Here is a 26561-nt window from a genome sequence, read left to right on the forward strand (position 1 = left end):
TTCTAATGTTGCTTCTCTGGTACTTTTAACTATTAAAATGTATGGCAATCATTCGATTGCATCCTTCTCCCAAAGAAGCAGAACTTGGCAAGAGCCCTGAGACCTCTGTCCCCTCTGGTTGTCTCATCCAGGACTTTTATTATACTCAGAACATCAAGAATCAAAGTGGTTTCCTAGAGATGTGTTAGGCTGAATGGCAGCTGCATCATTATTCCACCAACTGGGAAATTGAAACAGAGCTACTTCCCACGGCATCTGTTTGAACATGCTACATAAAGGCACGTTAAGAAGACTGGGGAGCATCCATGGTGGGATAGCAACATACTGACGCTTAGCCCTCCCCATCCCAGAGACTTCCAGTTCATCTGTGTGGTTTCCATTGCATGGGCTTACAGTCTGCACTGCTTTTGCTTTCTTATTAATGAGTAATCATCATATTATTGATCCCAATTATAATAACTTTTACTACCATTTTGGGCATAGAAAAAAGCTGAATTTAAAAAAGAAAAAAAACCACACACACACTCTTCAAATGCTAGTGCTTTTACACTGTCAGCTTCAGATGGTTTTTTTTTTTTTTTTGGCATTCATTATATTTTTTCTATGCTTATAGAAGATTCAGGTCAAACACCATATGCCCTTGAATCATATGCTATTTCCGGCCTTTTGATTTGTTGATTACTCTGTTAAACAGATATTCACTGGACCGACTCTAATGGGGGGTGGACCATGGAGGGATTCGGTGCCACTGTAGATCACTGATATATAAAATTAAACTAGAGGTGGAACATAGCAAAAGGAAAGGATTATTTACCCAAGAATCACCTTGAAGTCACTTCACTGTTTCTTTTCTACGAGTCGTCATCTTGCTTCTGGTTTTAAGTCAGGTAATTGCTCTGCTGCTGTCTGTGTTTCTGACTCGGCAGAACTTAGTCTTTCATCTGGTGTTTATTCATCTCGATGGAACAGCTTTCAGTCCTCTTTAAAAATTAATTTGACTTTAATGTCTAGTTATCTAAGACTCCCCTGGGCTAGGATGAAATCACACGGGGGGAATTTTGATTTGACAAATGGCCATTGTGTGGGAGCCTTTGATCCTGCACCGTGGTCCTTGTTTTGCTGAGCTTTAAGCAACATCAAAGTTTACGCTACGCGGCATGATTGGTGGTCGATGCCGGGAGAATTCTGGCACTTCCCAGCGTCCCTAGGTGGCCGCAGCCTGTTAGGTGCAGATGAGAGCTGTCCTAATCCTTTACCCGAGTAGAGAAATTGGACGAGGGTGGAGGCAAACAGAAGAGGGGATGAGTTTTTCCTAGGACCTTGGTGCCTATTGAGTGACGTGAAGGCCTTTGCTCCCTCAAGTAGGAATTCCCAATCCTGGTCTTCCAAATCCCTGAGGCCTGCTGAGTTTTTTCCCAAGTTTTTAGAAATTATGAGAAAAAAAAATTGTTAATTTACTTTTTTTAAAAAAAAATACATAGAAAATGGCCAGGCACGGTGGCTCACGCCTGTAATCCCAGCACTTTGGGAGGCCCAGGGGGGCAGATCACCTGAGGTGGGGAGTTTGAGATCAGCCTGACCAACATGGAGAAACCCCATCTCTACTAAAGATACAAAATGAGCCGGGTGTGGTGGTGCATGCCTGTAATCCCAGCTACTCAGGAGGCTGAGGCAGGAGAATTGCTTGAACCTGGGAGGCAAAGGTTGCAGTGAGCCAAGATCATGCCATTGCACTCCAGCCTGGGCAATAAGAGTGAAACTCTGTCTCAAAAAAAACAAAAACAAAAACAAAAACAAAACAAAACAAAAAAAACAGAAAATGTGATGGATTCACGGATTCAGGTTAGAAAGACAGAAAGAAAACAGGCAAAATGCTGAAGACCATTGGAAATTGTTGCCCTGATGATTAGACAACATATCTCTAACGATCAAATAAATGTCTTAAAAGCAAAAGAACAGATGTTGGTTTTAGAGGCTGACCTTGATAGAGATTGTTCAGCAGCATCTAGACTCAGCAGGCAGTAAGTGTCACTCCTTCTTGAAAGGCAGACCTAGTCTAACTCTGCAATCTCCTTTTCTCTCTGACAGATGGAGAACTTTCCATATCCAATGAAGAGGACTCCCTAGAAAATGGGCAGTCCCTGAGCTCCAGCCAGCTGTCTCTGCCTGCGCTGTCCGAAATGGAGCCAGTCCCAATGCCCCGGGATCCCTGCTCATATGAGGTGCTCCAACCGTCAGACATCATGGATGGGCCAGGTAATGCCCCTGGCAGGATTGTGGAGCAGGTCCCGGACACCAAGTCCAGCCAGACACCAGGGATCTTTGGCCTGGCTGGACTTGGAATTCTATTTTGGACTATCCTGAGCATAAGGATCTGGAAATTTAGTAAAACAGATTAGCTTTTAGTACATACTGCGTATTTTTTTAAATGGAATATATTTACACTTATTATTCTACAGTGTTTAAAAAACTCTTTATTACCTTCATCTCTTTAAAGAAGATATGGCTTATTTTTAACATTAATGATTTAAAATATTATTATTTTGTTTTTTAACACTCATCTCTGTTAAGGTAAAGCTGAGGAATCCTACATTTCTATAGGATACATATGTAATTCTTCTGTTTGAAAGGTCCTTTAGTCTTCGTCCCAGTATGCCAGATAATACTTGTATCAATTTACTGGATATAGTCAATTAATTTAATTGTCAATTAAATTGTATATGATTTACTGATTGAATTGTATCCTGCCGATAGCTGATTTTTGATGCCATCTGACTGTCATCTCCTTCTTTGGTCCAAAGGTGACTGAGTGGCCAATACTCATTTTCTCAGAAGGTTTGCAGAGTGGTCCTAATTTGCCCCAAAATAGGTCCCTCCTGACAGCTAGGGAGCAGTGGTACTTGTTGTCAGGAGATGAGTCTGGGAGGAGGAACCTCTTGCAATATCCAGCGTATAGGTAGAAGGCATTTCTCCTCATCATGTGCAAAATCCACATCCATAGGCAGTCACGTGGGAGGGTGGGAGGGATGGGGTTTCACAGGGTTAATTCCCATGCTTCGCCGTGGGACCTGGTGAGTCACTGCTCCATCACTGTGTGCCGCATTGATAATAATAGTGTCCCTGAGACAGGAGAATATAGTGCTCATGAGGAATTTGTGCAGGGCTTTGGTGCCGCACAGAACACCTGATCAGGGAGGAGGAAGGAGGTTGGGGAGGGGAGGAGTCCCTTACAGGCTTTCTCACTGAGGCTGTGGCGGGAGGTGAGAGGAGATGCAGCGGAGTTACACCCTCCTACCCCAGGGAGGGTTTCCCAGTGAAAGCTGTGCATTTAAAAAAATAATCCAGGCGTCCTTGGGACATTGAAGTCAGATGGATTTGATTGTTATAGTAAACATCTGTCATTCCAGCAAAATCACAGAGCTTCACTCTGTCATCAGCTAAGCTACCTGCATGGTAGGAAGGTGTGTGCCACCACCCAATGACAGCTCTTCATGAAAGCCAGTCAGGGGTTCCCCCATGAAGGAAAGGAAGAGGCGGGTCCAATGCAGTGCAAAGAGAAATGGAGGAACTGACAAAAGAAAACTAACGTTGTGGTGAGCAAGAAGAGAGAGGAAAGTGGAAGATTAAAAGGTTGACTTAAAGCATGTTCTGCCTCGTCAAAGTTTACAGGAGCTGGCAGGGGCAGGATGCTGTTGCTAAAACTACAGAATTTGGGTTGAGAGGCTGCTGCTCAGCGCCGGGCACTCCAGAACCTGGAGGAGCAGCCGTCCAGCGCCTGGGGGTGCAGCCTGTGTGATGTCAGCATTCCAGGCTGTCATCTGTACCCAGTGTTGCAGATCTGAGAGCAGAGACAGAGCGGACCCAGGGGACAAAACTGAGCCCCTCCACTTGTTTGAACCCACTCCCTCTTGCCCCTCAGCAAAGGGCAAGCAGGCCCCAGCGAGGGTGCTGGCATTCAGTTCTGGTTTGGTTTAGAGGGGCTCTGCACCCTGGGCCTTCTGCACTGGCCACCCTGGTGATTCCTACTATGCTCCATGAGTCACATCTTAGAGCATGCGTAGGATTTGTATGACCAATGCTGAGTTTGAAATGGTGAAGTGTTTGATGGTTTGAGAAAACATCCTCCTCTTTCTCCCTGTTGCTCTTCCTGCCTCCACCCTCTCTTTTCCTCTGCCTCCTCTATCTCTTTTCCTCTGCCTCCTCTATCTGTCCCTCCTGCTTCCCTGGATTTCTGGTGTCCTTGCTGTAGCTCTCTACACATGCGTGGCGGCCTGAAGCGTCAGTGCTCTGCTGTGTTGCCAACCCGAGTCCCTGTCCTGTGTTCTCCGCTGGCCCCACCTGCACTGCGTTTGTGTAATGTCTCCTGTGTATCATGTGGTTGTCCCCTCAGTGTCTGAAGAGAGTCCCTCTGCCAGTGAATCTGGAGTCCTCCTGTCCCAAGATCCTTCAGCCAAACCAGTCCTGCTACTGCCCCCCAAAAAACCTGCTGCTTTCCCTGGAGACCATGAAGAGACCCCAGTGAAGCAGCTGCCCCTTCTCAAGCAGCCCCCGGCCCTGCCTCCCAAACCCACTACCAGGATTGCCAACCACTTAACAGGTGAGTGCAGACGTCTTCTGGGGCAAGCAGTCCCTCCTTCCCTTCAAGGGATTTTCTTTTTCTCTTGTTCTTTTAACTGAGGCCTGAAGGCAGCTCTCTGGGGAGGTTGCCCTGTGGGATGTTTGGGTGTTTCTGTGTGTGTCTTGATATCTGCAGTCATGACCAGGGTTTGTGTTTTTGTGTCAAGCAGCATTTGATATCCACCTACCAGCCCTATGCCAAGAGCTTTCAGTCATGTGTATCTGTAAATGTGTACATTGTATTTAAGTGACTGATTCAAGATTGTTTGCTCATCTAGGTGAAGTCGATTCAATGTCAACATTTTTGCAAAGATGAAGAATAGTGCCTTCTTCATATGAGTTTGTCAAGGTTTTAAATTTTTTGTCTTTAAGTTATTGACCTGAAGCCCAGTGTATTTCTCCTATTAAAATTCATGTCAGTTCTGTTCTCTTAGGGGAAAAAAAAAAAGACAATCTGCAAATTATGTGGTAAATACTTTTAAAAGAAGAGTAAGCTTAGCAATGTTGTCCTAAAATGACTGCACGCATACTTTGCAGTGTTTTTGAAGTGTTACTTAATGAATGTATCCGCAGGTATTAAATTGAGCACTCAGTGAAACTGTACTTCACTGCACTTTGGCACATGAATTAGATACCACTTTGCGATTTAAGGCTGTGGTATAATCAGAGATTAAAAGATTTCAGAGGGTCATTTCTCCAACTTTGATAGTAGTTTCACCTGATGCTGACTGACTGCCTTTTTAAAAAGTGTTTGGTATTTTGACAAATAATACCTAGGTCATCACTATACCATTTGGTAACATGTAATGGGGGCGGAATTAGGGAAAAATATTCACCTATCTTATAGGAAAAACACTGAGGTTCAAGAAAAATAAGTGACTTCCAGGGCTGACAGGAATTCTGTAATAGAGGCACAATCGATGCTATGTTTCTCAACTCCGAGTTTGGCTAATGTTGTTTCCATAGCAGGCTGTCTTTCACGTGATACTGAGTTCTATAAGAGTCCATCTTAGACATAAGCTCATGTCAAACTAATCTATTAATGTATATGTCCATCCATGTCAGATGTGTATGGCTTGAAAGAGCAAATTTCCATCTAACGGAACCGTCTAACACATCAATAACACTTTAGTCCGGTGTCCAAAAATTGAAATTCACAGAAAACTACAAAGGAGAAAAGGTCCCATAGGTCTGCTTCTAGGGAATATCCACTGTCCATCTGTCTGTCTATTGAATAAAAATTGAATGTTGCTGTACGTATTGTTTTGTCACCTGCTTTTTGCACTTGATGATATGTTGTAAAGTGATTTTCATGTTAGTAAGTATTCCACGACATGATTTTATTAGCTGCTTGGATGGATCAGGGTTTACTTGACTGACCCCTTAAGGCTTTTCCATCTTCCTTATTGTTAAACCACAACAGCAAACAACTGCAACAGCCTGCATATATCTTCATAAGCTGTTCTGAGTTTTCTTTAATTTGTTTCTAAAATAAGAACTGTTGAGTCAAAGATTATGCACCCTTTAAGGCTTTGATGTCAAATTTCCCTTAAGAAAGATTAAACATTGTACAAAATAAGCCCCTACATTAATACATATTTATTCAGCATATCTACAATAGGCGGAATGCTGTAATAAGTATCAAAGTAGATAGGAATATATAACAGTTTAATGCAGCTGTCCCCAACCTTTTTGGCACCAAGGACCAGTTTTGTGGAAGACCATTTTTCTACCGACTGGAGGTGGAGTGGAGAGATTAGTTCGGGATGATTCAAGTGCATTACATTTATTGTGCACTTTATTTCTATTATTATTACGTTGTAATATATAATTAAATCATAATTAAATCAATATATAATTATACAGTTCACCATAATATAGAATCTGTGGGAGCCCTGAGCTTGTTTTCCTGCAACTAGACAGTCCCATGTAAGGGTGGTGGGAGACAGTGACAGATCGTCAGGCAGTACATTTTCTTTTTTTTTTTTTTTTTTTTGAGACGGAGTCTCGCTCTGTCGCCCAGGCTGGAGTGCAGTGGCCGGATCTCAGCTCACTGCAAGCTCCGCCTCCCGGGTTCATGCCATTCTCTGGCCTCAGCCTCCCAAGTAGCTGGGACTACAGGCGCCCGCCACCTCGCCCGGCTAGTTTTTTGTATTTCTTAGTAGAGACGGGGTTTCACCGTGTTAGCCAGGATGGTCTCGATCTCCTGACCTCGTGATCCGCCCGCCTCGGCCTCCCAAAGTGCTGGGATTACAGGCTTGAGCCACCGCGCCCGGCCTGTAGATTTTCATAAGGAACAGGCAACCTGGATTCCTCGAATGTGCAGTTCACAATAGGGTTCGCGCTCATCTAATGCTGCTGCTGATTTGACAGGGGGCGGAGCTCAGGAGGTAATGGTGAGCAATGGGGAGTGGCTGTAAATACAAATGAAGCTTCGCTCACTCACCAGCCCCTTACCTCCTGCTGTGCGGCCCGGTTCCTAATAGGCCACAGACCAGTACAGGTTCGTGGCCTGGGTGGTTGGGGACCCCTGGTTTAATGAATGCATATATATACATAGAGAGTACTAACATAACTACTGTTAGCAGTAACACTTGCAGTTCAATGCAGTCTGATAAAGAGAAGTCTGAAGCTTGAACTGACTTTTCAAGCATGAATGGCATTTATAGAAAGTGAGGGAAGAGTATTCCAGGAAAGAAGACCCTAGACAAAGCCTCAGAGGTGGCAATATTTTGGGTCGTTGAAGAGTTGGCTGAACAGGGGTGGAAGCTTCATTCTGAGGTATACTGAGAGACGCGACCCACTAGAAAAAGGCATAAAAAGATTTAGATTTTAATCCCTATGCAGTGAAAAGACTTTGGAGGTTTTTGAGCAGAGGAGTGATTTGATGAAAACTAACCTTTAAGAGATCTTCTTGGATCACCATGTAGAATGAGCAGAAAGGTTAAAGGCCTATCAGAGAAGCCACCACCGAGGCCAGCTCTGGGCCACATACTCCAAAGTCAGATCAGTTAAATGGACTGATCTGAGCCAGGGAGAATATTGTAGTGGCTTCTCCAATCATTGAAATGTGAGCTAACAAGCATCTGACTGATTATCAGTGAGAAGAGAGAGAGCAGACCAGTAGATACGACATTGCAAAAAGAAGAGTCAGCAGAATTTCTTAACTAACAACACCTCTCATTTATCTAGTTATTTCATTAATGGAGGCAAACTTGAGTTTCATCTATGAGCCCAGGAGCTCAGGTAGCCTGGTATCTACAGGGTTTTTTACATGTGAGAGACCGAAGATATCTCAATTGGCCCCATCTCTCTGGCTTCCCTGGTCCTTTCCTGAGAGAGTAGACTCTATTATCTATATACTTCACCTCTATACAGCTTGGATCAAATGAATAAAAATACACAAAAAGCTAATATCCTTACTCTGTAGTACCTGGTAACCTCTTAAACATGATAAAGCAAGACAGGTAGAGAAATTTGTGGACTGCAAATCTAGTGCTATCCTTTTGGGCTTAAACTCAATTAGACTTGCTTAATTTTTATAAGTGAGCAATCAGTCATAATGAATCTGCAGCACCGTGAGGTAGCTACATTAACCCTGTTCTGTTACTAATTGCTCCGAAGACATCTGGGCCATGTCAGAGGGAATTAATAAACTAAGAATTCTAGAACTGTAAATTGAGACTCATGAGTTTTAGTCTGTTCTCAGTGTCTGCTGCTCTGTTGACATGTTTGAAAGGAAACACAGGACAATTGAAAGACACCAGGCGTGACTAATGGGGAGTGACAGTGGCTAATGGTCTGGTAGAATGCTGGAGGAAATGCGAGCCTGAACTGGAACTACTTCCAAGTTCACAGCCAGGGAAAGTCATGCAGAAATACCTCTACTGTGGCATTTGCTTCCGCTTTATCAGGAAAACGTAATTAATTTGGAGAGTATTTGTCTTACAAATTTGTTCTGTTCATCAGCCAGGCGGAGAGAAGTTCTCTCATTCTCCCTGTCTGTCTTGCTTCGTTTCTTGTTAACATCTCCTTCCATCTCACGTCCTCCAACATCAGCTATGCAACAGCATGTGATACGGGGCCAGGAGTTGTTGGGCATCCATTTCCTTTGTTTCTAGAAGTACAGTGTCCGACAGAGCTTGTCGTGTAATGAATGTGATCTGAAGTGAAATGCATCCTTCTTGGAATCCTTGCAGTGATGGATGACCCCAAAAGGGTGATGAAGGCAAAAGCCACTGTCTCCTACCTTTCTAAGTCATCATCGATCACTTATCCATGGCATCCTGGCTTCAGAAGTCAGATGTTCAATGCCGCACAAATAACCTATGCCTTCTGCATAAGGTACCTGTGGCAGGTGCCCCGGCATGCCAGTTGAATGAAGGATAAATCAATTTAGTTGGACTTCACAGTTAGATGTTCACATTTGGGTAATAATAATGGCAGTTAGCCTTTTTTGAGAACTTTACCACATACTCTTTGATACTGTTATCATTATTACCTCTTTTCACAGATGAACGTGAAATTTGGAGAAATTAAAGGACTTGATCATAGTTACTTAGCTAGTAAGTGACAGATAAGCATGAACCTATTTTGTTTGACTCCAGAATCCTCATTTATAACCATTTGTTTATACTGTCTCCACCAAGATTCCCTCCCCCACCCCCCCCTTTTTTTTTTCTTTTCTGTTTTTGAGACAGGGTCTCACTGTGTCTTCCAATCTGGAGTGCAGTAGCACAATCACAGCTCACTGCAGCCTCCACCTCCCAGGCACAAGCGATCCTCCCACCCCAGCCTCCTGAGTAGCTAGAACTACAGGCACATGCCACCACGCCTGGCTAATTTTTGTATTTTTTTGTAGAGAAGGAATTTCACCAAGTTGCCCAGGCTGGTCTGGAACTCCTGGGCTCAAGTGATCCGCCCACCTCTGTCTCCCAAAGTGCTGGGATTACAGGAATGAGCCACTTTACCCAGCCTATTCCCAAATCTTAAAAAACCATCAGCTTTCTTTGTGTTTTAGCTTTGTATGTTTTAATCTGCTTAAGAAGTTAGAAAATCTGCTCCTTTGTTTTTATAAGTTGTATTATTCTGCTTGGGCTGCCACAACAAAAGAATGTAGATTGGGTAGTTTACACAGCAGAAATGTATTTTTCTTAGTTCTGGAGGCTGGAAAGTCCAAGATCAAGGTCCGTAGGGTTCGGTTTCTAGTGACATCTCTTTTGCTGTCTGTAGATAGCTGCCTTCTCGCTATGTTCTCACATAACAGGGAGAGAGAAAGAGATCTCTGATATCTCTTCTTTTTTTTTTTTTTTAACAGTTTCTGCTCGCCCAGGCTGGAGTGCAGTGGCATGATCTCGGCTGACTGCAACCTCCGCCTCCTGGGTTCAAGCAATTCTCCTGCCTCAGCCTCCCGAGTAGCTGGGATTACAGGCTTGTGCCACCACGCTCAGCTAATTTTCGTATCTTTTTTCAATAGAGGTGGGATTTCACCATGTTGGCCAGGCTGGTCTTGAACTCCTGACCTGAAGTGTTCTGCCCACCTCAGCCTCCCAAAATGCTGGGATTACAGGCTTGAGCCACCGAGCCCGGCCTGATGTCTCTTCTTATAAGGACATTAATCTTATCATATTAGGGTTCCATCTTCATGACCTCATTTGACCTTGATTACTTGCTTACTCCAAATACAGTCACATTGAGGGTGAGGGTTTCAACAGATGAATTTAGGGGGTGGGGGGACACAACAGCGTGACTCAAGGACGAAAATTATCTAGTTCTTCAAAAATTAGTCATATACTCAAGGCACTTGGTTATAAAGAGGAGGATCTGAGTTCAGTTGGGTCGGGTTTCAAAGAACAGACCCAAAGGAGACAGTTTGTGTAAGAGTCAGGAGGCGGGGCAAACCACGTGGGAAGCTTCTGACCACATTAGAGATGACTGACACTTCAGCAAAGAAAGGAAACTGCGGCTTATCCTTAAAAACAAGTGATAATACACACCTACCCAGGACTTATTTGCACAGTGGTTAGAATTCAAAACACAAGGAAACTTAATATATTCTCAGAGCTTAGTTGTCTGCTCGTTTCAATATTACCAAAGTATTTGCTACCACAACTTTGCCTGACAAATGGTGTCCATGCCCTGTGTTATTTTCAGCTCCAGCATGTGTACCTGTGTCGTGAGGATCCTGTCTCCATGCTTGACCAATATTCCTGGTTATAGCCATCTCTTTAGTTTTGTGGGCATTTTCACTGTTCTACAGTCACATGCTGCTGCGTAATTTCACTATGTGTCTCTGTTTTTCTCTGATGCTCTCTCACCCCCATTGATCCCCACATTCCCCACCCTCCACGTCCTCCTCTCCAACCCTCCAGAATCACCTGGCTACTTCTGCGTCTGCCCCTGCCTTCCTTCCCAGTAATCCCAGCGCAGTAAAACCAAAGATTAGACCACTGTGAATTTGGACTTTATGCCTTTAAATGGAAAAAAATGAAGTTTGCATAGAAGTCTCAGAGGTTTAAAGTTTACACTCTCTTGGTAACTGATACGTTGAAGGTGTTCTGTGTTCTTTATGAGATGGTCAGTCAAGTGCGGCCATAAGGTTTATTATAATCACAGGCCCTAGAGACGGGAGAAACAGCTCACCACACAGGGTGCGTGGGGAAGCCTCAGGGTGGTCAGGAGGCAGAAAGCAAGGAGAGGGGAAAGCTGAGGCCAGAGCCATTGTTGGGGTTTCTGCAGAAAGGCAAAGCAGGGCAGGCTGAACACTTTAGGAATGGCTAGTTTGCATAATGTCAGCAGGCTCTAAGCTATACTAGTTGCCAGGTACCTGGCCATGGGATGATTAAGGCAGAGGAATGATGTATCCTGGGGTGGACAGGCCTGATAGAGGAAGTCTGGCTCTGGACTGGTTCATTTGCATATCAGAGGGCTGCTCCTGGCTTGGCCCTTGCTAACTCTGAGAATTGGCCAGCCCCGGGAGGGACAGTCTCCCCAGCCAGAAAGGTTTTTAAGATGTCAAAACTCATACGAAAAATAAAAAATGGAAACAACACAGAAAGAATGGGGGAGTTAGCTGCGTTTACTTTTTATACTCACTTTTCTACCCATTTCTCCTTGTTTTTCCAGTCTTGTTTCTATTCTGAAAATGCAGATTTTTTTCTGTAGTGCATACAAGGACTATCTGTTGATTAAAACACTTTTTAAAGGATGCTTTCTGCTCTGATTTCTATAACCTGGGCAAAGATCGTAGCAAAATACCTGTCTTTTTTTTTTTTTAGCACTGTTAGGTTGGAGATTTAATTCACTCGGCACTTGTGTTTTTAGTGCCTGCTATGTGCAAGGTGCTCTGCCAGCCCTCATACAATGTACAGAAATGGTTAAGGCCATCAGTGGGAGGAGCTGCAGGCTGTGATAAGCTACAGAAAGTGTTTAATAGGAGGAGATGTAAACATGGCTCTAAAGAAATTCAAGTATAAGAGGTCAAATCCTTTGGGAGGAATCAAGAAAAAGCATTACTGAGGAGGATTTATTTAAGACAAGCCTTAAAGATGAGTAGGATTTTGACAGGTAGGATTGGAGGAGGAGGTTGTTTTTAAACAAGACACAAAGGACACACAGGGACATGGGTACAAGGCTCATTATGTTCAAAAAATAGCAAATAGTCCAGTCAGCAGGGATGTAGGATTCTTGTGGTGTAGTAAGGAAAATTAGGGCTGAAAAGTGGATAGTGGTGAAACTGTGGAGAGCTGTGCATGCCACGAGGAAGGATATAACCATATAACTTTGTAGGAGGAAGTGAGCATCTTTTGTGCACTTTTTAGCAGCAATTGCTTGATTTCAGCCAAGCATGTCTCCTCAATGTTCCTGTGAATAAGATGGACAGTAATGCTGTTGGATGGATTTATAACTGGATGTATAAATTAACTGGGGCATATCCAACATCAACATGAAATTACAAAGGGCACCAAGCTTCCTTCCTCTTGGATTTTTTCTAAACATCCCAGGGGTCAGTTTCATGAGGGCAGGGATTTAATCTGATGTGTTCCCTGCTGAGTCCTTAGCTAATGCAGGGAGAGAAGCCTTGCTGCTGAAGGAGGAGTTTGATGGTCTTTTGCCTGTATATTCATAGCAGAATACTTGCATTTTAGGGGAGTTAGCAAAATGTTCTCCAGTTCTAAGTTCTGCCGTAAATGAAACCTATTCCCCTGTGTTCTGTAGTGTTTGAAGGAAAAGTGATAACCTAGATGTAAAAGCAACCCCTTCTAAGAGTAGCAGTTAGAACATGACAGTCACCCATATTGGTCAAACTCATGGTCCAGCCCTAGGTCTCAGGCCGTGCACTAAGAATTTTGAAAGGAAACAGGCATGCTCTTACACACACCAACTACAGACAGGCCAGCCATTAACATCATTGTAAATGCAAAACATACGGTGTGACCTCCAGCAGTGAATAAATATCATCCTGCATCCAAGAGATGCAAGGTAAGAGATGAGCTGCAGCCATCCTTGTTTTTCCTTTAAAGTATTTATGGATCTAGCTTGAACTTACACCGTCACCATGAATATTCTACCTCTTAATAGCTCTGTGTGTGTGTGTATATATATATGGTTTGGGGCAGTGTATGTTGAGATGCAGTCTCACTATGTTGTCCAGCTTGGAGTGCAGTGGCACAATCATAGCTCACTGCATCCTCAAATTCCTGGCTCAAGTGACCACCACACCTCAGCCTCCCAAGTAGCTGGGACTATAGGCATGCACCACTACTCCCGGCTAAGTTTTAAAAAATTTTTTAGAGACAAGGTCTCACCATGTTGCCCAGGCTGATCTCCAACTCCTGGGCCCAAGCAATCTTCTTGCCTCAGCCTCCAAAGTAACTGGGACTACAGGTGAGATCGGCCACACCCAGCTCAGTATTTTCTTTTATATGATCTCAGTTTACTTTCAAACTTCATATATGTATCTCCTGTTTTGCCTGTTTTGAGAGCAGATGAATGTGTCGATGCTCACCCTGAGGACGTGGTGACTTTGATTCGATTCCCTGTCCTCTTGGATGAATGAATGTTCCTTTCATCTCCCCATCTCTGCACGTCTCACCCTCCTTTATACCTGTCCTGCAGAAGGCCGAGGCTCAACAGCACAGTGATCAGTTGAAGGGCACTCTTCTCTTCCGGTCACCAGTTCATGGCTGCAGACGTAAACAATATGATGTGCTTTTATATAGGTGATTTATTATTTTTTACAAAATACTTATGGATCCTCTCAACAGGTGTTTGTTCCATGATTAGAAGGACATCTACCATTTTCACTCTTTGAGAGCAGTTCCCTGGGCTGGGTGCAGTGGCTCACACCTGTAATCCAGCACTTTGGAAGGCCGAGGTGGGCAGATCACAAGGTCCAGAGATCGAGACCTTCCTGGCCAGCGTAGTGAAACCCCATCTCTACTAAAAATACAAAAATTAGCTGGGCATGGTGGCGCATGCCTGTAGTCCCAGCTACTCAGGAGGCTGAGGCAGGAGAATTGCTTGAACCCAGGAGGTGTAGGTTGCAGTGAGCCGAGATCACACCACTGCACTCCAGCCTGGTGACACAGAGAGACTCCGTCTCAAATAAAAAAAAAAAAAAAAAAGAAAAGAAAAAAGCAAAGAAAGCAGTTCCCTGGCAATTAATAGTGTAATTTTATTGGGGGAAAAAAAAAAAAAAAAACTAACTGAATTACATGCCCTGCAAGGGTGACGTGCCTAAATGACTGTTAGCTGGAGAGTGACTGTCATCTCTAGTCCTTCCCTACTCATGGCCATCTTCCCAGGGTACATTTAATAATGCATTGTATATTTCAAAATTGCTAAGACAGAAGATTTTAAATGTTTCACTGCCAAAACGTGGTAAGTATGTAAGGTGATGGATTTGTTAATTAGCCTGATTTAATCGTCCCACATTACAACTATGTATCAAAATGTCATCCCATGAATATCTGCAATTATTATTTGTCTAGTACAAATGTTTTTTTAAAAATTAATGTTTCTTTGTGGAAAGTGGCTCTGAAACTAAGTCAGCTGAGGGTGCCAGGGTTGTGTATGTTCTCATGGCCCTTGAGGTTATGATTCCAGATCTGAGGACGGTCCTCACAAAGACCAGGTGTCTGCTGTGGTTTTCACATGCTGACCTGGCTTGGAAGGGAAAGCCAGGTTTGGGACATTTCACAAAAATAACATTTTTTCATTACTCTTGTTTCCCTCGACATCATCCCTCTCACCACAAGGGGTCAGTCAGCACATTTTGCCTTCGACCAAGGTAAAACGCCAGGCAAGGTGATCATCCCTAGGCAGGCCTGGTGTTCTGAAGGAACTGATGGAGCCCCTGTTGAGCTCTTTTTTGCAGCCAAGGGGAATCTGATTTAGTAGATTAGTGATGCTGGACTGTCATTTCTGTTCCAAATATACTGCCAATAGGCCCTTTATATCTTCAGGTGCAGTACCTATATCTAAGGTTAAGTAATTAAAGGAGATAAGTAATTCCCACTCACTGCAATCAGTTGGCAAATGACTGAGACAATCTTGCATCACGTTTATTCATTAGGCACTAAGTGCTGTGCTCATTGACAAGTAACCGTCGATACAGCAGCAGTTACAAATGGGCCTCTACAGCAGGTGCTGATTAAAAAGTTCATTTGCGGCTGGGCGTGGTGGCTCACGCCTGTAATCCCAGCACTTCGGGAGGCTGAAATGAGTGGATCACCTGAGGTCAGGAGTTGGCGACCAGCCTTGTCACCATAGTGAAACCCCATCTCTACTGAAATACAAAGATTTGCTGGGCGTGGTGGCAAGCACCTGTAATCCCAGCTACTCAGGAGGCTGAAGCATGAAAATTGCTTGAACCCAGAAGGCGGAGGTTGCAGTGAGCCGAGATCGCACTACTGCACTCCAGCCTTGACAACAGAGAGAGACACCGTCTCAATTAAAAAAAAAAAAGTTCATTTGTGGTGGTGAGAAGAGAGGCTAGAGGTGTATTTATTTAGCCCACACTTATTCCATGTGTAGGCTACAGCCATACGGCACGAGGACCGACTTTAGAAGTCATCTTTGCTTTTTCTTTCCTTGTCTGAAGTCATAAGCCAGGACTGTGTCATGTTTGGAAATACAGCCCTCTTGGGTTTTATGGTTCTGTGACATTCACGGTTTGGGTTTATTTTCCTTGTTCTCTGCAACTGGTCGTTTTTGCTTCTTCCACTCCATCAACAGAGACAGTTTTATGAATACACTGCATCTCAATCAGTCTGGCTGCCAAAACAAGTCAGCAAGCAGAGAGCTCTGCGTGTGTCCTGGCAGGAGCAGCCACCATCATCATTAGAAAGGCAAGAGGTAGCGTGTGTACTCCAACAATTAATAAATATCGTGCATCTAATAGATGCAAAACCATTTATTCAGTGAGGTGCTATCAAGGGAAAAGAGGCATTTTTATCCCAGGATATTTAGCGGTAAAGAGACTAAATCCCAGGAAGGTTAGATGTCTTCCTTAGGTAGTTAAAAGCAAAGCATGCAGGTTTTCAGACTCCTAGGTCATCCACTAGTTTTTATTTCTTTTTTTTTCTTTTTTTTTTTGAGACAGAGTCTCTCTCTGTTGCCCAGGGTGGAGTACAGTGGTACAATCTCGGCTCACTGCAACCTCCGCTTCCCAGGTTCAAGCGATTCTCCTGCCTCAGCTTCCCAAGTAGCTGGGACTACAGGCATGCGCCACTGCGCCCAGCTAATTCTTGTACTTTTTTTAGAGACAAAGTTTCACCATGTTGGTCAGGCTGGTCTCGAACTCCTGACCTCGTGATCTGCCTGCCTCGGCCTCCCAAAGTACTGGGATTACAGGCTTGACCCACTGCACCCGGCCCCATTCACTAGTTTTCAATACTGATGTAGTGCAGTGTGCATCAGAACAATACACTGAAATCTAGAAACCTCTCCTGCAGCATTTCGTGGTGGTGTTTTGTTGCAAGCCTGGAGAACCGCCGTGGTAGTCCTTTGCAAGCCTCTCTGCTCTACTATCGATTCACTTTCCAATCACCTCTGCTTTTTTCCACTGCCTACTTATGATACTACCACCACATGTTAAACACTCTGTTGTTTTTTTGGCTTCTACCTTCCCACCCCAGGCTAGAAAGCATCAGGATAGGTGGATTTTCAGAAGTGTGGTGAAAGCCCTATTAGCAACACTGCAGCTATATAAGGTACTCTGCAATTTACAAAGCATATTCACGTGATCCTGTCTGACCCTCCAAACAACCTATGGCAGAGGTGGGGAATGTATTAGGATGTTTGTCTCAGAATCAAGACTACATTTGTTGAACTCCTGTGGTGCATCAAGGAGTGTACTGGGGGTATTTTATACTCAGGCCTTCTGCTAACCTACATGGAGACTTTGTAAAATTAGAGCAAGTGCCCTGTAGCGGATGCCCCTTCCTCTAGAGTGACTCAGCCCCGTGCCAGGGCAGGCCTCGAGCTAGATTTCAACCCTAAGTTCCCCTCAGCACCTTACATGGAGCGTGTAGTTATTAATCAATTTACTTCTCCTTACAGATCTATACTGTGGACAATACTCCCTTTCTACAGATGAGAAAACCGAGACTCAGGAAAGCTAAATGTCTTAGGAAGAGTAACAAAGTTTCTTGGTCTTGGAGCTGTACTTAAACCCCAGCTCTTCTGAGTTCTAAGCCAGTGGTGGTTTCACCAGGACATTCTGCCCTCGGCCCACAGCAGAATCCTCTGCATCTCCATCCCAGCCCTCCCAGAGCAGTGCTGGGATGAATCTCCTCCTCCAGAAGGCTCTAGGCATTTGTCGTTTTGCCTTTGGGGGGAGTAGCCTCTTCAGAAAGGAATGCCTCTTTCAGGGGTGCTTCTCAGACTTGATAGATCAGCGTCCCCTGGGGATCTTGTCAGAGGGTCTGGGCTGGGCCCTGAGCATCTGCATTTCTGATAAGGTTCCAGGCCATGTGGCTCCTGCTAGTCCATGGACCACACTTTGACTAGCAGACCCTTAATATAGCAGAAATCCGTCACTAATTTCCACCTTTTCCCATTGCCCTGAAGACATGATGAAAAGATAAAGAAGTGTTTATTGGGCATCTACTATGCACTAGACTCAGTTCATTCTAGCAGGTAAAATGGGAGGAAATAGCCACGCTCAGTGAAATTTAATAATTACTACATCACACATACCCCTTGCAAGGAAAAATCAGCAACAAGTTAAGAAAAATGAAAGGGATTGAATTGACTCAAGAGGCAATGCTGTGACAGAGGGAAGCATGAGACCTTGGGGGTCCTGTGGGCAGGCACCTCAGCCAGCCTCGGGAGGATGGGCTTCCTGAAGGAGGCAATTAATAATGAGGATGGTGATAGCATCAAGAATTACGGTTACTCTCTGTGGAATAACTGTCTGGAGTGTCTGGAGTGTCAGCGCTATGCCACACAGTTTATGTACTTTATTTAATTTTACAATGGTCCTGCAGCACAGGAGTGTCCAACCTTTTGGCTTCCCTGGGCCACACTGGAAGAAGAAGAATTGTCTTGGGCTACACATAAAATTCAAACATTAACGATACCTGATGAGCAAAAAAAAAGAAAGAAAAAAAGGAAAGAAAAGAAAAAAGAGTCATGCATAAATCTCATCATGTTTTAAGAAAGTTTACGAATTTGTGTTGGGCCACATTCAAGGCCGTCCTGGGTTGCATGCATGCTGCCAGTTGGACAACCTTGCCATAACACATTATTTCGCAGATTAGAAAACTGAACATCAAAAAAATTAAGCAATTTGCTGAAGCCAACAGGACTGAATCGGTGCATGATTTTATAGTGTATCTTATACTTTTTAGCCCAATAAATTTTGGTAACGATTTTATGCCACTGTGCCCAATAAGAACTTGCAGCACCAAGTGTCATTTCCATCCAGGTAGATCAGAGTGATCTGGGAGTTTGTTTACAAAGCAGATTCCTGGGCACCACTGTGGACCTACTGAATCTGAACTCTGAAGGTGAGGCCCAGGAATCTGCCTCTCCCAAGCTTCCCTAATAAGACTGAGGAAATGCTACTTTAAGAAATTGGCTGCTGGGAGCAGTGGCTCACGCCTGTAATCCCAGCACTTTGGGAGGCCTAGGCAGGTAGATCATGAGGTCAGGAGTTCGAGACCAGCCAGGCCAACATGGTGAAGCCCCATCTCTACTAAAAATACAAAAAATTAGCCGGGCATGGTGGTGTGTGCCTGTAATCCCAGCTACTCGGGAGGCTGAAGCAGAATTGCTTGAACCCGGGAGGTGGAGGTTGCAGTGAGCCAAGATCACACCACTGCACTCCAGCCTAGGTGATAAAGTGAGACTCGATCTCAAAAAAAAAAAAAAAAAAAAAAAAAAATTGACGTCCTGAAAAGTGGGTGCCATGCAGTAGAATCCTGATTTACCCAATTCCCTTTGTCATCCTCATTATAAAAATGTAATAGCCTCACTAAACAGAAATGGGTACTAGGGATATATTTCTTGATTTGTTTAGTAAATGTACAGAGTGCACACAGGGTAAATAAAACATCGGAAAGAAGGCAGAAGAACCTAAATGCATTGAATCAATATGTAGGAAAAGCTAATCACTTGATGAAGTACTTATTGCTTGATACAAAATTTTGAAGAAAGGCTCTTTATGCAAATTTGTCTAAAACATCCTTAAAGTTTAGACAAGATATAGATAGAAATAGAATAAAAGATTTTATTTCTATAGATAGAAATAAAATAGAAAAATTCACCCACAAGGATTTTAGACATCTTATCATTTACAAAAGGCTCAATGACAACTAATTTTTATAAAACTTGATTGGAAGTGCCATTAGACAAATTGGTTTAAGAAGTATCCTTTAATTGCACATTCTAAATGTGGACACGATAATCATTAGGTGAATAGATTTTAGGCAAATTGGCTTTTAGTAAATTAGTTTAGGGAAAATTGGTCTTTTACTTTTTACATGTTGGAGGCATAGAAATAGAGTCTGGAAATTATCCCAGTGACCCCCCAGGATGGACATTGGTCCAGACGCTGGATGGAACTGATACATCCTGACCTCGAGTGCTGCAGTATCCCTGCCTCAGGCAGCACCATACACCAAGCAGTTTAGCACCCTGAGCCAATGATTCTCAGCTCCTTGTATGTGCTGAGCATTTGGGGAGCATCTTTCTTGGTTTTTTTCTTTCTTTTTTTTTTTTTTTTTTTTTTTTTTGAGACAGAGTCTCACTCTGTCACCCAGGCTGGAGTGCAGTGGCGCAATCTCGGCTCACTGCAACCTCCACCTCCCAAGTTCAAGCGATACTCCTGCCTCAGCCTCCCGAGTAGCTGGGATTACAGTCGTGCGGCACCACGCCCAGCTAATTTTTGTATTTTTAGTAGAGACAGGGTCAAAGTGCTGGGATTACAGGCATGTGCCGCCACTGTGCCTGGTCAGGAAGCATCTTAAATCCAAATGTCTGGTCCAAAGATTCTGGTTCAGTAGGTCCAAAGTAAAGCCCAGGAACATGAAGTTGCATCAGGCAAATATTACAGGTGTTCCAAGGACTCTGCTCTAAGAAATAGCGCCCTTTTCTTCAGAGAAAAGGGCAAAAGTAAGAGGCCAAGAGTTATTTTTGACTGTGGCTTTTTAGAAATGCAATGCTGGGCCAGATGGCCAGGACAGGGTGGCCTTCCACTTTGGGAGGATCAGGTGGGTGGATCACCTGAGGTCAGAAGTTTGAGAGCAGCCTGGCCAACATGGTGAAGCCCCATCTCTACTAAAAATTAAAAAATAAAAACAAAAAATCGGCCAGGCATGGTGGTGGGCACCTGTAGTCCCAGCTAATCAGAGCTGAGGTAGGATAATCACTTGAACAGCCCGGGATGGGGAGGTTGCAGTGGACCGAGCTTGCACCATTGCACTCTTGCCTGGGCAATAAGAGCGAAACTCTGTCTCAAAAGAAAAAAAGAAAAGAAAGAAAGAAATTCACTGCTGGACCCAATCTAGAATCCCTAAGAAGAGGAATGAGCGTCCGTGTGATTCTGAGGCACCCCCCCAGCCCTGGGCCTGAGGACCTCAGGGCAGTGAGCACATTCTATCACTGCCCAGTCTCAGAGTCCTGCTGCAGCGCGTGTACGAGGAGCCATCCGGGAGCAAGTTGGGAAGACAAGGCTGACCCAAATGGAGCCAGCAGTAACCAGCACAAAACAGAGCCAAATTCCCTGGCGTTGCCGACCACCTGGGTTGTAGGAGTTAAGGGAGGCGAGGCTGCCAGAGGAAAGTGCTTGAAGGGCAAATGCAGTTTTTATAATCAAGGAACAGGAAGGCATTTCAGGAGGTGAGTACAGCGAAGGCCCTGAAGAGAGAAGGAGCATGGTTGTCGGGAAACCCAGAGGCCAGAGTGGACGAGAGAGATGTAAGTGGGAGACTTTTAGTAGAGCTCAGACAGAGTCACGCTTGGATCTGCAACATGGACTGAGCGTGGAGCCATCATGGACCTCACGCATGCCCAGCAGGTACTGTAGGGAGATAGATATCTGGTACAGAGTGGGGACAGATCAGAGGGCTTTGTCCCCAGTGGGGATAAAGAGACCACATTATCCACATGATAAGAGAAGATGAGTGTCCTAGGCTGGTGTAGTGGTCAAGAAGCCGGAGAATACAGAAGTTTGAGTGGGAAAGGAAGATAAAAGCTTAGATGGAAGTTCAGAATGACATAATATGCAGCTGGTTCCACATCGTGCCACTAGTTATGTTATGGGGAATGACTTGGTGTTAAGATGTTGTAAAAATATGCAAATAGGCATTGCCGCTCTAACAAAGACATGAGCTGCCCAGCCTCTCCTCAGTTATCCACAATGTTGGAGAAAGATAGGGACTGCATGGCTAATTCAGAGAAAGCAGGTAATTCCACCTGATTTTAGCCTTTTCCTCACTTTTGTTAATTTTATGAAATCCACTAAGCCAAAAATGATTTTAAATGATTCACTTTTATTCTCTGCCTTTCTTTAATTCATAGCCATGTGCATCAAAACAACCAGAAAGGAGATGTAGCAGGAAAGTAGGAGGCGGGTTCTCCACGGCCCCAGCATGCCTTTCCTGGAACTATAAGAATAACCATCTCCACTAACTTGGTCCAGTTGGCCTTTTTTCTCTTGCCTGTTTTCATAGAATTGCTGGGGCTCACTTGGCCAATTTTCTAGTGATTAAACCAAGTAGGTTTTGCTATGGAAGTAGTCACAAGATGTGGTGGAATGTTTTAAGAAGCTATTGATTAACAAGATGGGCAGAACCCAGTATAATCAGTGCCCCTTCCTAGGCAGAGAATTCCACTCTGCCCTCCTGGTTCTTTCTCCTGACCAAGCAAATAAGCACCTACCCGCCTTAGAGAACCAGAGTTTTCAAATGAAGGACTATGGGTTAAGGGTCCTGGAGCAAAATCCTTAACACTTCAGGACATATTGCATTTGCTAGGTTTGCAGTGAAGCTTCTTTTTTTTTTTTTTTTTTTTTTTTTGAGGCCGAGTTTCCCTAACCCAGGCTGGAGTGCAATGGTGCAATCTTGGCTCACTGCAAAGTCCACCTCCCAGGTTTAAGTGATTCTCCTGACTCAGCCTCCCAAGTAGCTGGGATTACAGGCGCCTGCCACCACGCCTGGCTAATTTTGCATTTTTAGTAGAGATGGGATTTTACCATGTTGGTCAGGCTGGTCTCGAACTCCTGACCTTAAGTAATCCACCCGCCCCAGCCTCCCGAAGTGCTGAGATTACAGGCGTGGACCACTGTGTCCACCTGCACTGAAGCTTCTAAGAGCCATGTAAGTGGATCCTTCAGTAAGAGGAACTGGACAATGGTGTTGAGTTTTTCTGTGTCTCAGCACTTTGGAACTAGCTAACACTGCCTGTTAAGTTCCTGAATGTGGTGACTTTGCACCATGTGCATGAGGGGTCACAATGAACAGGATAAGCCCTTGGGAATGAATATGCGGAAGCCTTGTGGTTATGACTGGTTTGCATTCTGGTGTTGGGGAGCAATCTTATCAGGCCCCCTGAAATGATTTTTCACATGAATTTTCTGTGTTTTAGCTGTAGGATCAGTCCATACGCCACAACTGCGTGATCCTAAAATTGTAATCCATTTCAGGCTCATATGTCCCTCCTAGAGTATCTATTTCTGGGGAAGGTGTGAATTCATCCCACAGCAGAGCATCGTAACTTTGGCTCATTCTGTAAACACGATTTGCGTCTCTTGTGATGTGAGCTGGGCACTGAAAAAGATGCTGAGGTTTGAGATACAATAATAAATTACACACCGTCACTGTTCTCCAGGAAGGGAGACAGTTGTGTAAACAGGAAGTGCAGCATAGTGTCTTCAGAGACCCTGTTTCGTCATCTGCAAACATGAGATAATAATGGCATCTACCTCAGAATCGTTGTAAGGATTCAACTGGTTGGAATACAAAGAGCCCTTAGAACAGTATCTGGCACATAGTAAGCATGATAGAAGTCTTGATTATCATGACTCATCATTCCTGCTATCATCATTAACATAATTAACACAGACATAATGTACATCCACGTTCCCACTCTCTTTCCACAGAGGGGGAAGAGAGATGATCAAGGAAGGCTTTTCAGGGGGGATTTTTTGTGAGTTGGATCTTGAAGGGCGACTAGTAATTGACCAAGAAGACAGAGGAGAATATTCCAAACTGAGGGAAAGTGACATACAAAGGCCTAGGTTTATGGAAATATCAGGCAGTTTAGGAAACTCAGCAGTTCAGGAGTGAGGGTGGATGGTATGGGTAATGGTAAGAAAAGTGGGCTGGAACTAAAGAGGAGGTGGGGAAGCCGTGAGTGCTTCTCTTCAGTTCCTTAGTGACAGGGAGAGGCATCTGTGGAAGGTGAGGATCCTGGAGAAGCTGGGGAAGACTGCAGCAGCTCTTGGGAGAATGGCCAAGGCCACCTGGTCAACTTTGTTGAGGGTGGAGACCCTGAATCCATGGGCCACCAAATAAGTAGAATCCATAGGAGAAGAGTGATCTGGGCCATAGGAGAGATTCTGCTCTGGCTTTTCAGGTGCCATGGGTAAGGTTATTTCCAACTGAGGGAACCAGAAAAAACTTCATAGAGGTATAATGTGGACATGAAGAGATGAACCAAGCAGCAGCCAGCCCATGGAAGGCCTTGAATGATGTATCAGGAAGGTTTAGTCCGTGGATTGGTTTTAAACTGAGGAGCAACGTGATCAGATTTGTGCTCTAGGAATGTCGTTTTGGCAGGACTGTGAGTTAGACTGGAGGAAGTCCACGTTTAAGGCAGATAGATCATTACATCCTCTGAGATGGAGAGTCAGAACTGTATGGTGCTCCCCAGCAGGGGGTGCCAGTGCAGCACTGAGACTCCCCACTCCTCCCTGCTGTGCTTTTCCAGACCATGCTTCTCCCAGGCAAGCCTGCAATCCACAGGGTTCAACCAGGTTCCCCTCCAGTGCTAGGTGATTTCCAGAAATGTGGGGTACAGCGGCAGACTACATCTTCCCAAAAATACCCTGGGGTCTAGTCTGACCCTGAGCCCCTCAAACGTGGAGGATCTCTAGGAAGCTCAATGGCGTTGTCATGGAACCCAGCAGTTGGTCCTAGAGTCCAGCAGCCTAGAGTCCCCTGCGGGAGCCTCCTTACTGTTTCAGCAGCCCACACTTGCCTGGGCCCACCTATCCAGCAGTCACTCTCACTCCTGCCCCAGTCGTGCACCCAAGCCAGGATCTGCAAAAGCTAACCTTCATAAAGCATCCTCTCAAGGCAGGATGGTCGTCCCTAGGTGACAGAAGAGGGAATAAAGGTTGGCAGCAGTAAAGGCACTTGCAGAGTGACATGGTGTTGGTGGACTTGACCCTAGGGCTGGCTTTAAATCCCGTCCCTGTTGGGAAGTTCCAGCTTTGAAAGGATCTGTTCACATCATAATGGCAAAATTGTAGACATATTTTGTAGACTGGCATGTCTCGGTCTGTTTTGTGTTGCTGTAACAATACCTGAGGCTAGGTAATTAATGAAGAAAAGAGATTTCTTTAGTTCACAGTTCTGCAGACTGGGAATTATGAGAAACATTGTGCTTCTGGTGAGGGCCTCTGGCTGCTTCCACCTATGGAGGAAAGCGGAAGGGGAGCTGGTATGTGCAGAGAGCATATGGCAAGAGAGGAAGCAAAGGAGAGAAACTGAGGAACCCAGACTCTTTTTAACAACCCACCCTCCCTTGGGAACTAATCCATTCCTGGGAGAGCTAGAACTCATTCACACCCACCACTAACCTATTCATGGGGGATCCACACCCGTGACCCAGGCGCCTCCCACTAGGCCCCACCTGTTAAAGGTTCTACCTCCTGACATCCTTACATTGACAATTAAATGTCACCATGAGTTTTTGCAGGGACAAACTGCATCCAAACCATAGTTTGGCATATCCTAGCAAAGGTTTCCTTGATGGTCCATGGGTGTCCATGAGCAGAAGAGCTCGTCACATGCCTCCTTCCTCCTGCCTCACTATCTGGGCTGCTCCCAAGTCTCTGTTTGACATACTGTGCATTAGACACCACTAATGTCTGGGTTCCTGAAGGCCCTAACGGCCAGTGCAAGTGCACTTGGAGTAGGAAACAAGAGTCAATGGATGCTTGCTGAATAGCACTCATCATGCTGGTGTCTCCAGTTGACACATTTTACCTAAGAGGCCCACCTCAATGGCCACAGTTTCCAGGTGAGCGCATCTGGTGTTCTGGGTTTCTTCTGATGCCCCCTAACTCACATCTCCCTCTCACCCTCTTTCTGCCGTAGATCCTGGCGCCCCTGTGAAATTGCCTTGTCTGCCAGTGAAACTGTCGCCTCCGCTACCTCCAAAGAAAGTCATGATCTGTATGCCCGTGGGGGGACCAGACCTCTCACTGGTGTCCTACACAGCCCAGAAGAGCGGCCAGCAGGGCGTGGCCCAGCATCACCACACTGTCCTGCCCTCCCAGATCCAGCACCAGCTGCAGTATGGCAGCCATGGCCAGCACCTCCCCTCCACCACCGGCTCCCTCCCCATGCACCCCTCGGGCTGCAGGATGATAGACGAGCTCAACAAAACGCTGGCCATGACCATGCAGAGGCTGGAAAGGTAAAAGTGGGCACCAGGAGGGAAGACGGGAGGAGAGGGATTGGCTGGGGAGGGGGACTTAGGGATTTGGACCATGACTTAGGAATGTGAACAAGGGGTCATCCCCACTGGGGGGGAAATATTTGAAAGTAAAATGAGACAAAAAACTGAAAGTCAAAGCGTGGAAGAAGAAAAATGTTGCCAATTGTAAAGCTCTAGAATAATCACATTTATCCGAAAGAAAACTAACATTCATATATATGTATATGCTTATATATACACACAGTCCTCAGTGTCATCAGTAGGTTCATGAAAATTGCAACTTCAATAAAATAAAATCTCACAAAACCAATTTAACCATAGACTGATTGATACAAACAAGACTTGAGTTCCTACAGCATATTTCTGGTCACAAAAATATCACCAAACTTATTAATAAAGACCAGAACACTTCTAATATTAAACATTGAAATAAATGTGAGCTGTACGTACGTTTAAGAAAGATTAATAAAAACAAGGTAGGTGATTACCCAATTATTCCTGTTCAGGGTGGTGGCTAGCCAGAGCATGTCCCAGCAGCCCAGGGCACAAGGCGAGATCTGGCCCTGGTCAGACATCATCCCCTCGCAGGGCGCACTCACACCCATACCCACACCCACACTCACTCAGACGTAGGACAGTGTAGACACGCCGTTTCACCTGACATGTACATCTTAGGGATGTGAGAGGAAACCTGAGTACATGGAGAAAACCCATGCAGTCGTGGGGAGAACGTGCAAACTCCACACAGACGATGGCCCAAGCTGGGAATC

At 44.8% G+C, this 26561-nt stretch overlaps 1 protein-coding gene across 10 annotated transcripts in view; it reads left to right on the top strand.

Moving 5' to 3' along the window:
- PHACTR1 (phosphatase and actin regulator 1) overlaps positions 1-26561 on the top strand; it is a 575876-nt gene that overhangs the window by 466395 nt on the left and 82920 nt on the right. For 6 of the 10 annotated variants that reach the window (XM_025382675.1, XM_025382676.1, XM_025382678.1 and 3 more), the window contains 2 exons: positions 2089-2256; positions 25449-25770. In XM_025382675.1, coding sequence (XP_025238460.1) covers positions 2089-2256; positions 25449-25770 — 490 coding nt within the window. Of the gene's footprint in view, positions 1-2088; positions 2257-4390; positions 4598-25448; positions 25771-26561 lie in introns of all 10 variants that reach the window. The other 4 variants (XM_025382681.1, XM_025382680.1, XM_025382674.1 and 1 more) reach the window with 1 other exon arrangement.

This window comes from Theropithecus gelada, chromosome 4 (assembly GCF_003255815.1).
Source record: "Theropithecus gelada isolate Dixy chromosome 4, Tgel_1.0, whole genome shotgun sequence".
Classification (NCBI taxonomy): Eukaryota; Metazoa; Chordata; class Mammalia; order Primates; family Cercopithecidae; genus Theropithecus; species Theropithecus gelada.